The following is a 21,589-nucleotide window of genomic DNA, read 5'->3' on the forward strand; positions in this document are numbered from 1 at the left end:
TGTTCCATCATATTAACTGTCAGAGGACAACCACTCTGTAACTTTGAGAGGCCAAAAGGAAGGATTAAGGATCTATTCTGCATGAAGAATCTGGGCAATGGTTTTTATATTTCCATAAGTATTATCAGCCACCATCATGCTTCTTATCAATCAAGTACATTATTCATGGAGAACATCTTATTGTCACTGTGTTCATCAGGAAGGAACTGATGCACAAAGGACTTCTGTCAACCAAGGCAAACTATAACTATCCTCTCTTTGTCTTTGAAAGAAAATTTCTTGACAGAAGTGACCTTCTTCTAAATCCAACATATTTTCCTATTTCCAAAAAACTCATCTAGAAAGCTATAAAACCTGAAATTTTTCTTATGCTTTCTCCTCCTTTACTTCCAGGAACCATTCTAAAAAGATTGGCTGAAGGCAATCAGTCATATTGACTATCCTAAGACAAAAGAGTCACAACGGATCAGGTATGTGAATATTTTAGAAATATTGGGAACTAACATATTTTAACGTAAACTAAGAAACTTCAAGATAAGATACTAATATTAAGTATTAGCATTAGTGGTTTAATGCGATTATTCTCCCCTTCTGTTTTCTGCTAAACTATTTGATAACAGACTCAAGTGTTATTAGAAAATATGATTAAAGGGAAATAAAATATGATCAGAGGGAAATAAAATAAAATAAAATGCATTAGTCTTAACACAGAGAAAAAAACAGGACAATTAATGTGACTATACTAGGAATCTGATAAAATAGTAACAACTCATTTTTCCAATTGCACCAGATTGTTTCCTTCTTAGTATATTCTACAACTATAATAACAACTACCATTGAACATTTATCATGCATCAGCATTGTCCTGAGTAGAGTTTATAATATATATTATTCCATTCTGTCTTCAGGAGCATTTTATGATGTAAGTTTGCATCTCAATCCAAGTCACACAATAAGTGGCAGAGCTGGGATTTAAATCAAGTCTGACCAACTCTAAAACTATCTGTTTAAAACACAGGGCCATATGGTAGAGTGTATCTGCTCTGACAGCTCACCACACTGACTTCTGTACATTACTTTATTTGCCATAATGTGTCATCTGTCTATGTAATGATTTAACATTTTGTATTAGTCAGAGTTCTCCAGAGTAACAGAACCAACAATAGGTTTATGTAGGGAATAGGGTACGGTGGGGGTGGATATATGGAGAGAGAGAAAGATTTAAGAAATTGGTTCACCCGATTGTGGGGACTAACAACTCTAAAATCCACAAATAAGGCAGACTAAATTCTACAGGGCAGAGAAATTCTAGTAAGATGATGTTAAAGTCTTGTATCGAAATCTCTTAGGCGAAGCCAGTAAATGATCAATTCCAGTAAGAGTTAACATTTAAATCTTAAGTTCAAACTCCACAGGGAAGGCCAGTGGGCTAGAAACTCAGAGAGGGATAGCAGGTATAATCTTGAGGCAGAATTTCTTCTCCTTCTGGAACATTCTTTGTGCTCTTAAGATCTCCAAACTGCTTGGGTGAGGCTAACCCACATTATCAAGGGCAATCTTCTTGACTTAAAATCAACTGAATATAGATGCTAACCCCATCTACAAAATATCTCCACAACAACTGGACACCTAGCCAAGTTAACACATAAGATTAACCCTTTATCATTTATTATGTTTTCTAAAATCAAGCTGATCTATACATATTGTTTACATAATCAAAATAAGGACAATAAAGCCCATATCCTTCTCTTACTTTTGCCTCCTACAACCCATAAACAAAGGTAAATTATCTTATTAAACCTGCACTATGTACTAAGAATGATGATATAAAATGGATAAAACAAAATTTCTGTTCTGTCAAAATCTTCCTTCATCGGGGAACTCTGTTCATTTGATTTCATTATTTGTAGTAAGTATCAACTTCTTAACAACGAGTGAAGGAAAATCCTCACTTGTTAAAAGAACACCACAGATGATTTACAAAACTGTGTTCATGAAATTCCAGTAGTTCATACAGTGTTCACTAAAGACTAAGCCTACAGAATTAAAGGATAAATAAGAAAGGAATTATCACCTTCTCTTATTGCTGAGCTTCCTAAAAGCCTGCCCTTCCTAGGCAATCTTAAGAGCCAATGGAAAATGCTCATGCTCTAATTAGTTAGAACAAGAATAATTCTTGCTTCTCCTCCATTGCTTTCTCTCTGAATGAATGATTTTTCTCATTGAGCAATTTTGTCTCACCACTATAGAATACAACATATGCATATTTTTCCGAAACAATTGGGCTATTTTGTACTGAACTTTCCAACAAAATAACTCCTTTACCAAAATGCATCTCTTACCCACAATACCATACAAATAATGAGATACTTTCTGTTTTTTCCCAGGATCCAAGAAAAAAAGATGAAAACTCTGCCACTGCTAGTGTGCATCTGTGCACTGAGTGCCTGCTTCTCAGTAAGTATCCACCCAAATTACATGCATTCTTGTCCAGACACTGAGTTTGCAAACCTAATTAAGACTTCAAAAGTATAACATGTGATTTCTACTTCTGAGAATCTTGACAACTTTTGTTTTCTGTGAAACAAAAAAGAAAGCACTTAAGGATAAGAAACGGATTCATTTCATTCAATCAATATTTATCAAGTACCTACTTTAGAATGAGATTTATTGAAAACTAACAGACATGCAGGAGATAGATCATGTAGAGCCTGGTAGGATGTAGAGTGGAATCTGCATTTGATTCTGTTAGGAAGCTTTAGGTGAATTAGAGCACATCTACTGGAATGACATGTCTCTGGCTTCCAGGGAAGAAAATAGACTGCAGGGGATAAAAGTGGATATAAAGATACTAGTTAGGAGGTATGGCATGGTCCAGATGAAAAATGATGGTGACTTACACCATTAGCAGTTAAAAGACAAGGGTGGATTTTGGATACATTTTGGAGACTGTTGATATCTGATGTACTATTAGGCATGACCGTTTCTAAAGCTAAATATCTATGAAATTAGTCACTTTTATTTGAATGTATTTGAAGGAAAAGCCAAGAAGTAGAATGTAGATTTCTTGAAGAAAGCTGGATAGTCTCAGAATATTATGGCTGTAAAGATTAGATAGAGGAGGAGGGAAACTGGTAAAGTAGATGGAATTTACTTTTGGATCTTTCCAAATTCCCCATTTATCTCATCTACCTCCAAAGCTGCACAGGCTTTCTCTGGACTCTAATGCTGATTTCTGTGATTATGGCAGAAAAATCACCCAATTTAGGGTCAGAAAATGTGAGTTTAAGGTGATCTCTAACACTAACCATGCAGATGACTCTTAAGCAAGTTACAATTAATGGAGAGCACATGTATTTACAAATTGTAAAGCATAGTGTAGTTGTAGGAATTATTATTGTAAGATTGTTACATGCTTGTTGATGAAGAAGCAAGGTCTGAATATGCACAGTGATAATATTTTAATAAGAAACCTCTGGTTACCCAGCACCTCTACATTAAAAGAAATGGCATTGCAATCAACAAAAAATCATTTTGCTTTTATGGAATGACCAAAGTTGAGTTGATATCTTGAGGAAGCCCTTTATGAAGTATTCCAAAAGTTCAGACACCTAAAGAATCATTCTTCTTCATGAGTTAGAGACTCTTCAAACTATCTGTCATAGTTTCCCAGCTTCTCAAAAAAAATATCATACAATGGCTTGGCCTATCAACAGTAATTTGTTGGCTCACAGTTTTGAGGTTAAGAGAAGTCTAAAACTGAAGCATCAGCCAGGTAATGCTTTCTCTCCAAAGGCTGTGGCATTCTGGGGCTGTGGCATTCTGAGGCTCATTGTCAATGACTCATGTCCCTGCCTTTTCTGTCACCTGGTGATAGCTTCTCTTTTCTCCTCTAGGTTCTGTTGACTTTCAGCTTCTAGACCTCCCCTGTGGTCTTTTCTATAAAGCCTCCGGTAATGAGATTTAAACACATCCCAATTCAGTTAGCCATGCCTTCACATAAATTCCCAAAACTAATGTCTTCAAAGTCTCCGATTTACAATGAGTTCACAGCCATAGAAATGGATTAAGATTAAAAACTTGTTTGGGGAGGGTCCATAACTCAACCCGTCACACTGCCAAAATCTAAAAAAACTTCTAGAGCAGACCAGCCACGAAGTTCCAGCAACAACCTGCTCCACTTTTGTGGAGTGATTTCAGGGAACAGATAGTCTGGCCCCTCTCTTCCAAATGCTCCATAAAAAGATGGAGGGGTGATACTCTTGGATCAGATGAAGAGCTCCACTAAATATAATATCATGTTTTTAAAAATCTGATTCCTTCCTGTTTGGGAAAAAGCGATTACAAGTTTTCAAATTGTCATAAAAATAGGCTGGTAACCTGACAAAGAAATTTAGTGTGTTTTCTGACTTCAAGTAAATGCAATTTGGGCTTTGCATTCTTCTAGTCCTCTTGCTTTCTAGTTGACTCTCTATTTCTTTCATGGCCTATTTTTTCCTCCTCCTCCAGCATCCAAAATTTGGGATGCTTCAAGTCATTTTTGGGAATTCTCTGCTTCCTCCTACCCTTACTTTCTTGTTCCCAGTATCATGGGCCCTTCTTCCCTCTCCCCAAGCATAATCTTTACGTTACCTCCTCTACCTCCTTAACTCTTCTTCTTCCCTCCCCTCCACAGTTTGGTATGTGCATGGAGACACATTCTCCTAGGAGTTACTTAATCTCTCAGGAACCCAGTTTCCTTATCTAATATTGAAGATAATTATAGTTTCTATTTATGATATTAATTGATAGCTAAATAAGTTAGTATTTATAAGCCACTTAGACAAAATAAGTGCTATATAAGTGTCTTCTAAATAAAAATAAAATAAGGTATGTGAGCAAACATGCAAGGATTGATATCTTTATTATGCTCTTCCTAGTTTATCTGTATATATTAAAACACCTCCATATTTCATTCATATAGCTCAAAACTCAATTCCAATAAAAAGTTCTGTTAAAACCATGTGCAACTGCCAATCATAATAATTGGTTAATGTCTTTTAAATCAAACTGTTCATCTGATACATGCTAATGCCAAGGGACCATTACAATTAATAGGATTTTAATTAATTTGCCTTCATCCCAAAATAACATAGGCATTATTTTGGAAACTGCTGAAACTTTGACACATCCGTATAAAGATTTTGAAATACTAAAATTCTGTTCATGAGAAATTGGTTTCTTTATAATCAGTTCTATGCATTTGTTCATTCAATAAATTTCTAATGAATGTCCCCTATATGCCAGACATAGATCTAGGTGTTGGGGATAAAACAAGACTCCATGAACCAAGCCATCCTGATTCAAGGAAGGAACAACATAACTAAATTAAAGCATAAAATTCATAGAATCACTTTAGACTGGAATTTAACTTAATCTGAATGTCTCATTTCATAAATGAGTAAATTAAGATTCTGTGAAGTAAGTGACCCAAAGTCACTCAGTTATTTAATGGCAGGCTGAAAGACAGGTCTCAAACTTCTATTGAAGGTCTGTTGAAAGGTGTTTCAAACTTACTCCCCTAAAATATAAGGTTCTTTACAGCATCCTTAGAGACCGTTTAGGAAGAAAAGGAGAAAGATGAGTGGTAGAATTCAAGGCACCCAATCCTGCTTCAATCAAAACAGGTCCATGATTATTTGGATAGCATATTGAGTCTCTAGGGAAACATTTGCTTGAACAAAATGACCTGCTTATTTTGAATTAGAAAACTATTGGCCTCTAATGGAGAGGATCTCCTGAGATGTTCTGTGATTGGGAGAAGCATGCCTGAGACCAGTGTTACCAGTTCTTGTAAAGAGATTTATGCAAAAACATCAAAGTTACATGTATTAGAACCCAATATTTTAATTTTTGGATGCTCTCAATTAGGAACTGAATGTTCCTGGATAATTTAATTTTTAAATGAGAAATGTTTTCCTAAGTTATGTTTCAGGCTGGGTCCATTAGTATCTGAGGAAGTTATGCTAGCTATACAACTCTGCTAAAATGTCAGAAATTGTCACTTTACTTGCACTACACCTTATCTCTGAAAATAATTTTATGATGTAGGATTAGAAAGATTTATCATTTGGTGGTCTAAAAAAGATTTCCATGGAAATTATCAGGAGGAAAATTTTAACCTATCCTTCTTTGGGACTTTGAGCTGTGCTCCTTTATCTTAATGTCAGTATTTCTTTTCTCCAATATAAGTTAGTAAAACTCATCATCAAAATTTCTATTATGAGATGGACTATAGAAAAAAGATATGGACAAACTGCATTATGTTTAGAAATAAGAAAATGAAACAGTGGCATTACTAAAACTCAAATAATGTGAGCAATGGCTAAAGGACCTATTAATCTCGCAAAATAGAAGACCCAAATGGCATGACAGATATTTTCAAAATTTTAAGGACTCCAGGATCATCTATGTGCTGTTAAAGCATAGAATTAGGACTAAAGATTGAAGAAATCTGTAGAAACAAATCTCCATTCAATTAAGAATGGAAATCCCATTCAGTATCAGGAAGAATTCTCTACCAAGCCACCAGGAGATATAATAGTGTGTTCCAAAACAGAAAGGTTGTCAACTATAAGAGGCCAGTGATCACATATACTGGGAGAAGATCAAATATCAGATGTACAGTTGTACTGAATTTTTTTCAGATTTGATCACCTTTGAGAAATCTTGAAAGCTATAGGTCCTCTATCCAGACAAAACATATACATATGCAAAATTTTTCTGCCGAAGGATCCATGGACCCTCTGGGTTTCTATAATTCTAATTTTTTAATGATAGAGTTAAAAGGTAATAACCAAAGTACTTTCCCCAATTTAGAAAGCTAAGTTTCCTGGAATATAGAAGATATGAAACTGGGATGGGGTATTTTGTTTCTGTGGTATATTGTTTGCCTTGGTTTTCACTTATTGTTTTGTTTTGTTGCTTTTCATGATGGGAAGATATTGAGACTATGATTCAAAAAGGGTTCCTGGACCTCAGTTGAATACCTCAGATTAAAGTTTCATGAATAGGGTACAGCAGGCAGGAATTCCTGTTGCTCAGTTCTCACGCAGTGACTTGAACATTTTCTACCCAAAGGGTAAGCGAGAAACTGCATGCACAAAGGGTGTAGGTAGTTTCTAGCTAATTCTGCAAGTTCAAGTCCACAGGAAGCTATCCATCCAAGCTAACCTGGGTGTAAACACTTGACAATAAACTCTCTAGTACCAAGTTTTTCTTAAAACAGTGAAATCAGGATGATCACCATAATATTGCAATCTGGTTTCCATTCCCAGCACTCCACAGATACTGCTCTTGCCAAGGTTAGCAATAGTCGTCTAATTATTAAATCAATGAATTTTTTAAGTCCTTGTACTTTCTTTTTTTTTTTTCTTTCCACAGCTCAGTGAAGGTCACAGAAGGCCTGTGGAATCACAATATCCAAGAACTGGTTACAAATTACCACTTCCTAACAGACCACCACTTTCCTGGAAACCAGTTCAAAACTATTTCCCTTTTTATCCAGTTAGAATTCCCAAGCCCCCAGTATTTCCTTTGCCACCTAAGTGTCCAACCTCCACCTCAGAGGCTACTACTACAGCGCCGAGTACTTCCTCAAAAAGTCCTAAAACATCTACAAATACATCAGCACCACAACCTTCCACAGCTCCAACACAGACCACAGCTGCCCCAACTACATCAACACCACAAACTTCCACTGCTCCACCTGTGACCACCCCTAGTCCATCTCCAACCACTTCTGCACCTAGCACTTCTGAAACTACAGCTGCACCCACAACCCAAAATACAACCACAACTGGTACCCCAACTACTGCTGTAGAACCACCCATACCAAATGAAACAGTTCAATTTCTTTTATATCTTCAGGAAATAATCGACTTTTTTTTTGATACTTTGTTGAGTAACTGAAGAATATGCATCACACATTGTGAAGTGTCCTGTCATTTATTAAATATGATTTATTAATATAGAACTACCACTTTTACTGTCCCAAAGTGAAATTATAGCAATACTCAAATTTAAAGTACTAACACTAATCCTTGAATCTTTAACTATTCACTCTTCATGACCTATTAATAAGACAAAGCACCCCTGTCTCACAAACTAAGTTCATTCCATGATTCAAGGTCACTTTGTGGAACCTACAGATGGTCAGCAGAGGGGAAAGAAAGCCATTTGACAAAGAGAGAACATTGTATGGGTCAGCAACCATTTATTTGCTTTACCCTTAAGGCTAGAAATTACAAGTTGTCTAAGTGATACCCCCAATTAAAATAATTTAATTTAATCTTACAAATATAAAGAGATAAAATTAGATTTCTCTAAATTAGAAAAAATACATATCTAAATATATATATAAACAGGCTTATTAGTGATGGAGGCCCTTTACATCATCATCTTAAAACTTACAGTGAAATTCCATTACAAAAAATGTGAGCCAAGAAAGAAGAAAATTATTTTGAAGAGAGCGAAAATTATGAAATCTGACAACCAAGAACCAACCAGGACTCTGGGACTCTATTTTTGAGAACATCTAATTACTTAGACCTTATGGTAAACATTTATTGTTTAAGATATAAGTTCATTGAGATATGATGTGCTTGATTCAGTCCTTTGTGAGCCACAAGAAAACACTGTTGTATGCTCATATGGTGCAGATAATATTTCACTATCAATTGGATTAATTTGCATTAATCCATTATAAGTGTATTCATCAGTGAAAAATACTCAAAAATGTTTACCCATATATCTAAATGTGCTTTAAACCACACTACTTCCCCCAACATCAAGTTTGCAAAATTGCTTCTGAAAATAAATCCTGATTTTAGTTTATAGAAGAATAAAACTAACTACCTGGTATAAAGAAATGGTGTTGATATGGGATATGGAGATAATTTTATTTTCTGTCAAAACTATTAAGAATGCCAGTGATTATATCTAGATTTTTTTTTTTTTTTTGCTGATCAATAAAAGCTTCAAATGACAGTCTATTTTTACTGTGTGTATTTTGGAGTCCCCTGTCTCAGAATCTGAGACTGGTGAAAAGAAGTCAAGATGAGGATTAACAATCTCAAGAGCTCTGTCACTAATCAGCCAAGTGACCTAAGTAGGATACTATATACCACTGAATATCAAATTTTAGCTTTCAAACAAAGACATTAATTTACTTAATATAATCTTTATTTAATCTTAGTTAATCTTTAATGTATGTTCCTTATACAAATTTTGTGATTGCCTTATGCTTCTCAGACTAACAATAAAGACCTCAGACCTTTCACTTAACTCTGTTACTCCCGTCTCATCTTGAAGTAGCTCTGTATCTTTTCATATTATTTTTGAAGAATAACAACAGCTAGATCTTTCCCTGGAGATATGCCCTGGTTTTAAAATGGCCAAAATATGTCTTCTTGAGACTGAATCCTTCACCATTATTAGTACACACTTCATCTTCCATGAATTAGAAGTATAGGTCAGCATCTGAAATGAAATGGAATGGAATTTGAACAGAACAGAATAGAACAGAATAAAATAAACACTGCATTCTATGTTCCTCAGCAAGAATTCTATCTATTCCAGCAAGTACTACATCCAATTTCTTCAAACAGTATGAGAGACAGAGAAAGGGAAGTGATCAATACATGCATTGAACAGAAATGGATTCTTCAGTCTATTGCTTACTAGCATTTATTTTCTGGTATCTGATGGTCTGTTTTATTATGAAAAGAAAAGAAAATTATATAAATTATCTTTACTAATAGAATTTGTGACTAGTAGGGAGACAAAATGTGGAAGCCCTTTATCCCTTGTTGGAAAAGTATCTGAAACTTTAACTATTGTTTGTAAAGGAGGATACATAGAAAAACATTTTTAAGTTCGTGGCAACTGTAATATTTTAATTAATACACTGTCCTTAAATGGCTCCTTATTAATAAAATAAAAGAAAGAAGAAGTAAAAATACAGAGGCATGGTTAAAGTTCAACTACTAGATCTGAAAGTATAAATGATGCTAACTTTAAGAAAAATGTTGACTTGAGTCAAAAAACCATCAACTAAGATTGAGCCCCACTAAGAGTAAAAAGTAAGTATCAGATTTTATTATAACATAATTAAATTTGACCATATCAAGACTGTGTTTCAAAAATATGGGAGAGATTAACACATTCACAAACAACCAAAAGTTGAGGGAGGCATATTAGTTATCATCAACATGGCAATATAAACATGCCTTGAAAAAGACTCTTCAGAGATTCAATGAATAAAGGGACAAATTCCACTTTCTTTGAACTCTGAAGGACAGTAGAGATTGGAGAATATTCCAAAAACACTGGATTGAAAAAATATAGAAATTTCAGATGTGGACCTCTGACCAGTTACCATTTCCCCTCTCCCTCACTCAGTCCCATGAGGTCTGGGAGCCACAGGGAGGTCTGGGTCCCTGTCACTATGGACAGAGACTATAGACAGAATCACAGAAGCAAGTTAGAACTCCACACATACCCAGGTACTGGCAAATAAGTCCACAGAGACCAAGGGTGGAAGATGAGCCACTGAGCAATACTGCATAGAAAAGGGCCCTACGGGAAAAAAAAAGGAGGAGAAAAGAGAGAGAGACAGACAGAGACAGAGAAACCACCATAGAAAGGCTGGTAACAACTGCTGTGACCAATCCAGTTTCAGTCAACTGGACCACCTAAAGGCAAAATAGACCTTCCTGAATTGGCACATGTTTCTGATTGACCCCATCTGACTCCCTGGGTTAGAATACTTTAACAGGGAAGAAACCAGAGGCAGGAAAACATCATAGAGGAAAAAAAGGGGAAAGGGTGTTAAACTACACTGCTGTAAGACAGGACAAGTCCAAGAATGGAAAAGTGTAAGGAAAATGGAGTACTAAGTAAGGGAGAGAATTTAAACCAATCACAAGAGCTGGGGAGAAAAATCTGCACAAAAACAAAACAGAACAGATCAAGATTCCTGGAGAAAGAGAGGAAAAGATGCTCCATCTTGGAGGTGAAACAATTGTACAAAAATGTGAAATCTTAAAACTTGCAATACATATCCAGGGCAAGAATCAAATGAAGAAGAGTTGAGAAAATATGAACAGTTAATTAAGGACTATTCTAAAAGTCTAGAATTAGTTAGATTAAGTTTCAAAGAAGAGTGTTACTACAAAGCTAATCAAAAATAAAACCCTAGACAAGAGGGAATGAATAATGGGCCTTCAAGGTTAATCCATCAAGAACATCAGATGCCTGGACATTAGCAAAAAATCACAAGTCATTCTAAGGAACAGAAAGTATGGCTCAGTCCAGAAAAAAGCATTAAAAGTTCAGAGAAGTCTCAGAAATTGAAACAACTAACCAAAAATATTCAAACAAATCTCCTAAATCAATTCAAGGAGAGGAATGAAAATATATCCATAAAGAGATAAAAAATAGTAAGAAGACAATGTGTGATCATAAAGAAGAATTTGAAAGTATAAAAAAACACGGAAATTATGGGGATGAAAGGCACAATAATAGAAATTAAAACTATACTGGTGGAGGGGTGCACAGTGGCTCAGTGGCAGAGCTCTCAGCTGTCATGCCAGAAACCTGGGTTAGATTCCTGATGCTTACTCATGCAAAAAAAAAAACCCACACTAGAGGCATATAACAGCAGATTTGAACAGGCAAGAGAAAGAATCAGCAAACTGGAAGACAACAATCAAAAGTATACAGTCAGAAGAAAAGTTAGAGAAAAGAATTTTAAAAATTGAGTACTGTGTAAGGCATTTGTGTGACAGCAAAAAGTATGCAAACACATGTGTCCTGGGTGTCCCAGAAAGAAGAAAAGGGGAAAAGGAGCAGAAAGCATATTTGAGGAAATAATGGCAGAAAATTTTCCAACTCTTACAAAATATTTAAGGATCCATGTCCAAGAAGTACAACATACTCCAAACAGAATAAAACCTAATAGAACTGCAACAAGATACATACAAACAGGAATGTCAAATGCCAAAGTTAAAGAGAAAATCCTAAAAGGAGTAAAAGAAAAGGGATTCATCATATACACAAGATCCTCAATAAGATTAAGTGCTGAATTCTCATCAGAAATGATGGAGGCAGGAAGGCAGTTATATGATATAACTAAGGTACTGAAAGAGAAAAACAGCCAACCAAAAATTCTTCATACAATAGCACGGTCCTTAAAAAATAATGGAGGGACTTCCAGGAAGATGGCTGACTAAAGTAAGTTGGAAGTAAACCAGGCTGTGTTCCTTGGGCACACTACCTTCACCAGTGCAGCCCAATGACTGATGACTCACCCTACACCCCATGCACCTGAACCCTGTCACCAGCTCCTATTCCCCTTTCTCCAGAAGCCCTCACCCCACCAACCCCCAGTGCACATACCTGCCCCATACCTCCAAGCCAAGTGCAGCCCAACCCACCTCTCCTGCACCCCTCCCGAGCACTACCTCCCCCTCTCTGTTCCGTGAAGGCTGTTGCTAGTGCATAAATGTCCTGGGCACTAACCTCCCTACCTAGACTGATAAAGCCGATGACTCCAATGGAGGGTCTGGATGAACTCCATAGGAGAGGTTCACCAGCCCTGAACTTCACTGGTCTTCTTCAACCAAGGTATCTTTCCCTGGATGCCTAAGATTGGACATTTCTATAGATTTGTTTTAATTGGGACATTTCCTCAGCCTTGGAACTGTAAACTAGCATCTGATTAAATTTCCCTTTTTAAAAGCCATTCTGTTTCTAGTATATTGCATTCTGGCAGCTAGCTAACTAGAACATTGACTCTTATCAGTAAAATGAATGGGCCACTAGTAAGACGACAAAGAAAAAAAGAGAGAGGATGAAAATAAACAAAATCAGAAATGAGAAGAGTGCATCACCACAAAGCCTGAAGAAATAAAAGAAATCATAAGAGGATACTATGAACAATTATATGCCAACAAACTAGGCAACCTAGATGAAATGGACAAATTCCTGGAGACACACAAACAAGCTACACTGACTCATATTGAGGTAGATACCTTTGATTTCTATCTGTGTAGTGTTTTTATCAGAAAAGGATGCTGAATTTTGTTGAATGCTTTTTCAGCATCAATCAAGATGACTATCACATCTATAAGAATGGCTATGTGTCCAACTGACTCACACTAGAAATATGAATAAGTTCTCATAAGAATTACTTCAAAGATATGATTCTTGTATAAAGAGTGTTCAAGTCCAGGGTAGGGGGAAAACTGCTCTTGCATGCTATGTGCTTCATTCGAAAGGAAATCATCAGCACTTCCACAGCAACAGCAGAGGTAAAAAATAGGGTGAGGGACAAGAGTTAAAAGGAGGTTTATATTTTTTCCTATTTGGTGAGGGTGTGTTTATTGATTTTCTGTGTCTTGGGAACAATGAAATTATCTAAAGTTGAGAATGTTGATGGACTGTGGACTTTGGGCCCGCTACATGATGCCCAATGAATCCAGGTGGCTGAAGGATGCACTGACAGGGAAGGAGATTGGTGAATGATGGTGTATACTTATAAACGAAGGTTGTACTCCTACAAAAAGGAACAATGTCGTGAGGCATGCAACAATGTAAATGAACATGTGGGACATTTGATGAGACAAAATAAGCCAAAAACAAACAAACAAAAAACAATGATATGGTCACCTTTAGAAAATGCTTATAAGAAAACAAACCTAGATTGTAAGCTTTTAGAGCAGACACATTAAGTCCAGAGTGGTGATTATTACTTCTGGATTTTGAGAGGCTGTTTTATATATATAACCTGATATTTAGAGATAAGAATGAAGCCAAACAGGTTAGGGTTAAAGTAATTCAGAAAATAGGGGTAAGGAAGAGAGGGTCTATATTTTAGAACCACACATACACTTTGAGACGAATGGAAGAAAGGTTTATTTGATCTGGAACTGAAATTTTCTGCAGTGCATAATCTAATTCAATCTATTTGTATAGCTCATGTGAACAATTGAAACACAGAAAGCACAGAATAAGAATGAGGTCTTTTAATCCTGTATGGATTATTGTAATACCTGGAAACATCCTAGACTACATTAAGCAGATAATCAAAACGTATTGGCAAAGTCCCCTGAGGGAGGAGAGACAGAATATGGAACTATTAAACATTACTATCAGGAAATCCCCTGATACTCTGTCAAACTTTGGGGACACCCAAATCACAATTTGCTGATGATGTAATCTTATATAGAGAGAAAGTACCAAAAAGTCTACAGCAAAAAGCTACTAGAGCTAATAAATGAATTCAACAAAGTGGCAGGAGACTTATTGTGGGTGGGATCTTTTGATTAGGTTGTTTCCATGGAGATGTGACCCACCCAATGGTAATTGGGACCTTTCAGTTAGATTATTTCCATGAAGATGTGGCCCTGCCCATCCAGGGTGGGTCTTAACTAGTTTACTGGAGCCCTTAAAAGAGCTCATGGAGAAAGAGAGAGCTCAGAGCTGACACAGAAAGCAGAGAAATTAAACCCAATGCAGATGTTTGGAGAGAAATACTCTGCAAGATGCTAAGTAAGGAGTCACAAAAACAGCCAGAACCTAGAGAGAGCCAAAGGAATCCAGAGTTTGCCCAAGAGAAGCTAAGTGAGGGTCCACAGATGTTTAGAGAGAAAGCCACTGGAATCAGAAGCTGAAAGCAATGAACCCAGAGCAAGGACCTCAGACACCAACCACATGCCTTCCCAGATGATAGATATGTCCTGGATACTGGTCACCCTTCCTCCAAGAATGTATCCTCTTGCTGGTGTCTTAAATGGCCAAATCACAGCCCTCTAATTGTAACTTGTAACGTAATAAATCCCCTTAATTAAAGCCAACCCTTTTCTGGTATATTGTATTCCAGCAGCTTTAGCAAACTGAAACACAGTGTAAAAGATCAATAACTCAAAATCAGTAGTGTTGATATGCACTAATAAATGAGCTATCCGAAAAGGAAATCAATAAAAAAATCATTTACAATAGCAACTCAAAGAATCAAATATCTAGGAATAAATTTAAACAAATATTTAAAGGACTTGTGTTCTAGTTTGCTAGCTGCTGGAATGCAACACACCAGAGACGGATGGGCTTTTAATAAAAGGGGATTTATTTTGTTGGTTCTTCAGAGGAAAGGCAGCTAACTTTCCACTGAGGTTCTTTCTTACGTGGAAGGCACAGGATGGTCTCTGCTGGTCTTCTCTCCAGTCCCCTGGGTTCCAACAACTTTCCCCGGGGTGATTTCTTTCTCCATCTCCAAGGGCCCGGGCTGAGCTGCAAGTGCTGAGATGAGGAATGCCAAGCTGCTAGACTGTGCTACATTGCGTTCTCTCATTTAAGCACAAGCCAATTAAGTTAAACGTCACTCATTGCAGCAGACACGCCTCCTAGCCGACTGCGGATGTAATTAGCAACAGATGAGATTCACCTACCATTGGCTCATGTCCACAGCAACAGAACTAGGTGCTTTCACCTGGCCAAGTTGACAACTGAATCTAACTACCACAACTTGTCACAGAAAACTACAAGACATTGCTAAAAGAAATTAAAGAAGACCTAAATGAAGAAAAGACATTCCATGTTCATAGACTGGAAGACTAAATAAGATGTCAGTTTTACCCAAAATGATTTATAGTTTCAATGCAATCACAATCAGAATTTCAACAAGCTTCTCTGCAGAAATGAAAAGCCAATATCAAGTCGATTTGGATGGACAAGGGCCCCAAAGAGCCAAAAAAAACTTTGAAAAAGAATGAAGTTGGAGGGCTCACACTTCCTGACTTTAACACATATTACAAAGCTACAGTGGTCAAAGCAGTATGGTACTGGTATAAGGATAGATATATCAAAACATGGGATTGAATTGAGAGCTCAGAAATAGTCACTCACACCTATGATGAATTGATTTTGACAAGGATACCAAGTTCATGGAATTGGAAAAGAATAGCCTCTTCAACAAATGCTGCTGGGAGAACTGGATGTTCATATGTAAAAGAATGGAAGAATGCACTTATCTCACACCATATACAAAAATTACTCAAATGTATCAAATACTATAATATAATAGCCAGAACTATAGAATTCCTAGAAGAAATTTAGGGAAGCATCTTCAGAATCTTGTGTTAGGCCATGATTTCTTAGACTTTACACCCAAAGCACAAGCAATGAAACAAAAACTAGATATATGGAACTTCCTCCAAATTAAAAACTTTGTGCATCAAAGGAGTTTGCATGAAACTGATGATACAATCAACTTAATTGGAGAAAATATTTGGAGACCAAATATCTGATAAGGGTTTAATATCCAGATCACATAAATAAATTCTACAACTGAAAAATAAAAAGACAAACAATCCAATTTAAATGGGCAAAATATTTAATAGACCTTTCTCCAAAAAAGATAAACAAATGGCTAAGTAGTACATGGAAAGATGCTCAATATTGCTAGCAATTAGGGAAATGCAAATAAAAACCACAATGAGATATCATTTCTCACCTACTAGAATGGCTACTATTTTTTTTTAATGTAAACTACAATTGTTGGGGAGGATGTGGAGAAATAGTAACACTCATTCATTGCTGTTGGGAATGTAAAATAGTGCAGCTGCTATGGAAGACAGTTTGGCAGTTCCTCAGAAAGCTAAATATAGAACTACCATATGACCTGGTAATCCCACTACTAGGTATACATTCAAAGAATTGAAAGTAGGGACTCACACAGATATTTAAACACAAGTGTTCATAGTGGCATTATTTACAATTTCCAAAGATGCAAGCAATCTAACTATCCATCAACCTATGAATGGATAAATAAAATGTGGTATATACATATGATAGAATATTGTATTTGTCAGGGTTCTCTAGAGAAACAGAACCAACAAGAGATATCTATAAATATGAGATTCATAAAATTGTCTCATGCAACCATGGAACTATGAAAGTCCAAAATCTGTAGTGCATGCCATGAGCTGGCAGCTTCGATGAAGGTCCTCAATGAATTCCCCAAGAGAGGCTGCTGGTTGAAGCAGAAAGAGAGATTTTCTCTTCTGAATTCTCCTTGAAAACCTTAGGGTGATGAGATTAAACAACACTTATTGCAGAATGCATTCCCCTTAGCTGACTGCAGATGAAATCAGTCATGGATACAACTAAGGTGCTTAATGTTTAAGTCCATGAAACATCCTCACAGCAACAAATAGGCCAGTTCTTGCTTGGCCACACAACTGGGCGCCATCACCCGTCCAAGTTGACACATGAATCACAAATATTGTTCAGCTGTAAAAAGGAATGAAGTCCTGTTACATGACAACATGAATGAACTTCGAGAACATATGTTGAGTGAAATAAATTAGGCACAAAAGGACAAATATTGTATGATCTCACTGATATGAGCTAATTATAATAAGCAAACTCATAGAGATAGAATCTAGAATGCAGGTTACCAGGGAATAGATTGGGGTAGAAAATGGGGAACTGATGCTAAATTTGTACAGAATTCCTATTTAGGTTGATTATAAAGGTTTAGAAATTGATGGTGATAATAGTAACATATTATTATGTGTGTAATTAACAGCAGTGATCTTTATATGTTTATGTAGTTGAAAGGGAAAATTCAGGGTCATGTATGTTACTAGAATGAAAGTTACTAGAATAAAATTCAGAACTGTATAGCACAGTGAACCCTAATGGACTGGGGTTAATAATACAAGTATAAAAATGTTCTTTAATGAATTACAACAAATGTATAACACTAACACAAGGTGTTAATAATAGAATGGTATGTGGGAAAAATATACCTAATGTAAACTATGGACCGTAGTTAATAGTACTATTTTAATATTCTTTCTTCAATTGTAGCAAGAATACCACACTAATACAAAGTGTCAACAATAAGGAATATGGAAACATTGTATTTTTATATGACTTTCCCATAAATATATAATTTCTCTAATTTAAAATAATAATTTTTAAAACTATTCTAAATTAAAGTAACCAGACACAAAGTACCACATATTGTATGATTCCATTTATATAAAATGTAAATATAAATAAGTCTATAGAGATAGAAATGGATTAATGATTATGTAGGGTTGGGGATGATAGAGAAATTGCATGGTGACTGCTAGGGGGTATGGGCTTTTCCATCTTGGAATAATGACTACATAATTGACTGGGGTGACAAATGCACAACTCTGTGCTTATACTAAACACCATTTATTGTACACTTTGAATGAATTGTGTGATAAGTGAATATATCTCAGTAAAATCGCTTTAAAAAAAGCTGAGGGCATATGTTCCCATTAGACCTACCCTACAAGTAATGCTAAAGGGAGTTCTTTAGATTGAAAGGAAAGGACACTAGACAGTGGACCAAAGTGGCATGAAGAAATAATCGCCAGTAATGGCAACCACATGAGTAAATATAAAGCCAGGACTATTATGCAGTATTTGTGTTGGGTAACTCTATTTTTGACTTCTTAAAGGTTCTAAAATTCAAATGCATAAAAAGTAAAATTAAATCAATAGTTACAGACACACAAAGTTTAAAGGTATCACCTTTAATAAGTAAAAGAGAAAGATAGGGGATGAAGGTCTATAGGAACATAGTTTGTGTATACTACTGATTTTATGTTGGTATCAAATCAAATGTGTTTGTTATAGATTTAGAATGTTAAATTTTAGCTCCATGGTAACCATAAAGAAAAAAATCTAAAAAAACATACACAGAAGGAAATGAGAATGACACAAAATGGCCCACTACTAAAAAAATCAAATAAATGTGAAAGTAAGGACAAATTGAAAAGTTGAGGGACAAAAGAAGGTATAAGACAGTAAATTCAACTTCAAAATGGAAAAAGAAAGTTTTACATTATCAATATTTACTTTAAATGTAAATGGATTAAACCTTCCAGTCAAGAGGCAGAGATTGATAAAATGGATAAAAAAGCATGACCCAACTTAAGTTATTTACAAGAGACTCATACAAATTAAAAAGACATAAGTATGTTGATTATGAAAGGATAAAAAAAAACTCATACAAAAAGTAACCAATAGAGAACTCGGGTAGCTATACTAACATCAAATAAAACAGACTTTAAGTCAAAATCTGTTATAAGGGACAATGAAGGACACTATATACTGATGAAAAGGATCAATTTAACAAGAAAATATAACAATTATAAATATAAATATGTGTGTGCCTTACAGCAAAACCCAAAAACACATGAAACAAATATTGACAGATTTGAAGGGAGAAATAGACAGTACTACGTTAATGGTAGAAGATTTCAACATACCACTTTCAATAATGGATAGGACATCCAGACAGAAGATCAATGGGAAAATAGAAAACTTGAATGATATTATAAACCAACTAGTCTTAGCGGACATATATAGAGCATTTCACCCAACAATAGCAGAATATACATGTTTCTCTAGTGCACACAGGTGGTCTAGAATAGACAATATTCTAGGTCACAAAATAAGTTTCAGTAAATTTTAAAATATTGATATCATACAATGTATCTTCTGCAAACACAATGGAATGAAGCTAGAAATCAATAACAGAGAAAGAACTAGAAAACTTCCAAATATGTAGAAATTAAATAGTGTACTCTTAAACAATCAATGGATCTAAGAAGAAATTAAGGGGATATTAGGAAATATATTGAGATGAATGAAAATGAAAACACATTATGCCAAAATTACAGAATGCAGCAAAAGCAGTGCTAAGGGTGAAGTTTACAGTTCTAATTGCTTACATTAAAAATAATAATAATAAAGATCTCAAATCAGAGACCTAATCCCACACTTAGAGGTCTGGAAAAAGAAAAGCAAACTAAACCCAAGTGAAGCATAAGGAAAGAAATATTAAAGATGAGAGTGGAAAGAAATGAAATAGAGAATAAAAAACAATAGAGGGAATAAAAAACACAAAAATTGGTTCTTTGAAAAGATAAATAGCTAGACTAACTAAAAGATCTTCAGCTAGACTAACAGAGGAAAAAAGAAATAGGGTACAAATAAATAAAACCGGAAATGAAAGAGAAGACATTATTACTGACGCCGTAGAAATAAAAAAAATGATTATAGGAGGATACTATGAAGGATTGTATGCCAACAACCTAGATGAAATGGACAAATTCCAGGAAACACTGAAACTACCAACACTGACTCAAGAAGAAATAGAAGATCTCACTATACCAATAGCTAGTAAAGAGATTGAGTCAGTCATCAAAAATCTCCCAGCAAAGAAAAGCCCAGGATCAGATGGCTTTACTGGTAGGTAATTCCTACCTGTAAGGTCAGTATAGCACCCCAATACTAAAGTAAGATTAAGATATCACAAGTAAGGAAAACTACAGATCAATACCCCTCATGAATATAGCTGCAAAAATCCTCAACAAAATACTAGCACACCGAATGCAACAGCACATTAAAAAAAAATTATGTACCGTGATGGAGTGGGATTTATTCCAGAAAGCAAGGGTGGTTTAACATAAGAAAATCAATTAAGGTAATATAGCACACAAATAAAATGAACGGGGAAAAAAAGACATGATTTTATCTCAATTGATGCAGAAAAGGCGTTTTAGAAAACCCAGCACCCCTTCTTGATAAAAACGCTCAGAAAACTAGGAATGAAAGGAAACATCCTAACATGATCAAGGACATATATGATTTTTAAAGATGAATCAGCTGACAAATTAAAAATTGCCACTTTGTGATAATACATGTATTAGTTTCCTATTGCTTCGGAGACAAATTACATCAGCAGCTTAAATCAATACAAATTTATCATGCTATGTTCTGAAGTTAGAAGTTGTACTATCAAGGTTTTGGCAGGGTTGTATTCCTTCTGGAGGGTGTAGGGCACAAATCTTTTCCTTGTAAGGCAGGGACATCAGTAGAGGTACAAAGACTAAAAGAAGCAACTTATAATACTCCAGAGTCTTCATGAAAAAGGATAAAAATCTAAGCAGGAGAAAGAGCCAGTCACAATCATTGTCAAATACTGAAGAAACCATGTGTTACTATAGCAAAAGAAGAAAGACTTTTGAACTGAGAAACCATGATAAAAAAAAAAACCCTAATCCCTTTCCTCTCCTCATTAAAAAGAGAGATCCAAATACAATTCTTGGAGTTTAAAGATAAAGTAAAAATTATTGGGGCATTAATGAAAAAAGGCCAAGCAAAACAGACTGGCATCATACTTCTCAACAGCAACACCCTATAATAGTGGAGAATATTTAAAATACACTTAAGAGAAAAAGTGTGAGCCACGTATTTTACATTCAGCACACTACCTGATTTATAAAGGCCTTTTATAAAGTCCTAAACACGCAAAAACTCAGGGTCCTGAAACCACCTCAAACATTCTGCTAGTGGATGAGGCTACTCCCACCAAATAATAAGGGAGGGAACTGTGGCTAGCAGTAAACTTTCAACTGTATAATTAAGACCAAAAAAAAGTTATGCTTAAAAGGGGACGTATAGAATATTTGTGTGCATGGTAATGTAGAAATAACACAAT

The 21,589-nt window shown here is 35.5% G+C and overlaps 1 protein-coding gene across 1 annotated transcript; it reads left to right on the forward strand.

Annotated features, from left to right (window-relative positions):
- The first annotated feature begins 386 nt into the window (after positions 1-386).
- MUC7 (mucin 7, secreted) lies at positions 387-7,968 on the forward strand. The gene is made up of 3 exons (XM_077137164.1): positions 387-470; positions 2,388-2,457; positions 7,423-7,968. Exons 2-3 carry the CDS (start codon positions 2,404-2,406, stop codon positions 7,948-7,950), a joined length of 582 nt encoding a protein of 193 aa, XP_076993279.1. The 5' UTR covers positions 387-470; positions 2,388-2,403; the 3' UTR covers positions 7,951-7,968.
- Positions 7,969-21,589: the final 13,621 nt, after the last annotated feature.

The sequence above is a fragment of the Tamandua tetradactyla genome, chromosome 19 (assembly GCF_023851605.1).
Source record: "Tamandua tetradactyla isolate mTamTet1 chromosome 19, mTamTet1.pri, whole genome shotgun sequence".
Classification (NCBI taxonomy): domain Eukaryota; kingdom Metazoa; phylum Chordata; class Mammalia; order Pilosa; family Myrmecophagidae; genus Tamandua; species Tamandua tetradactyla.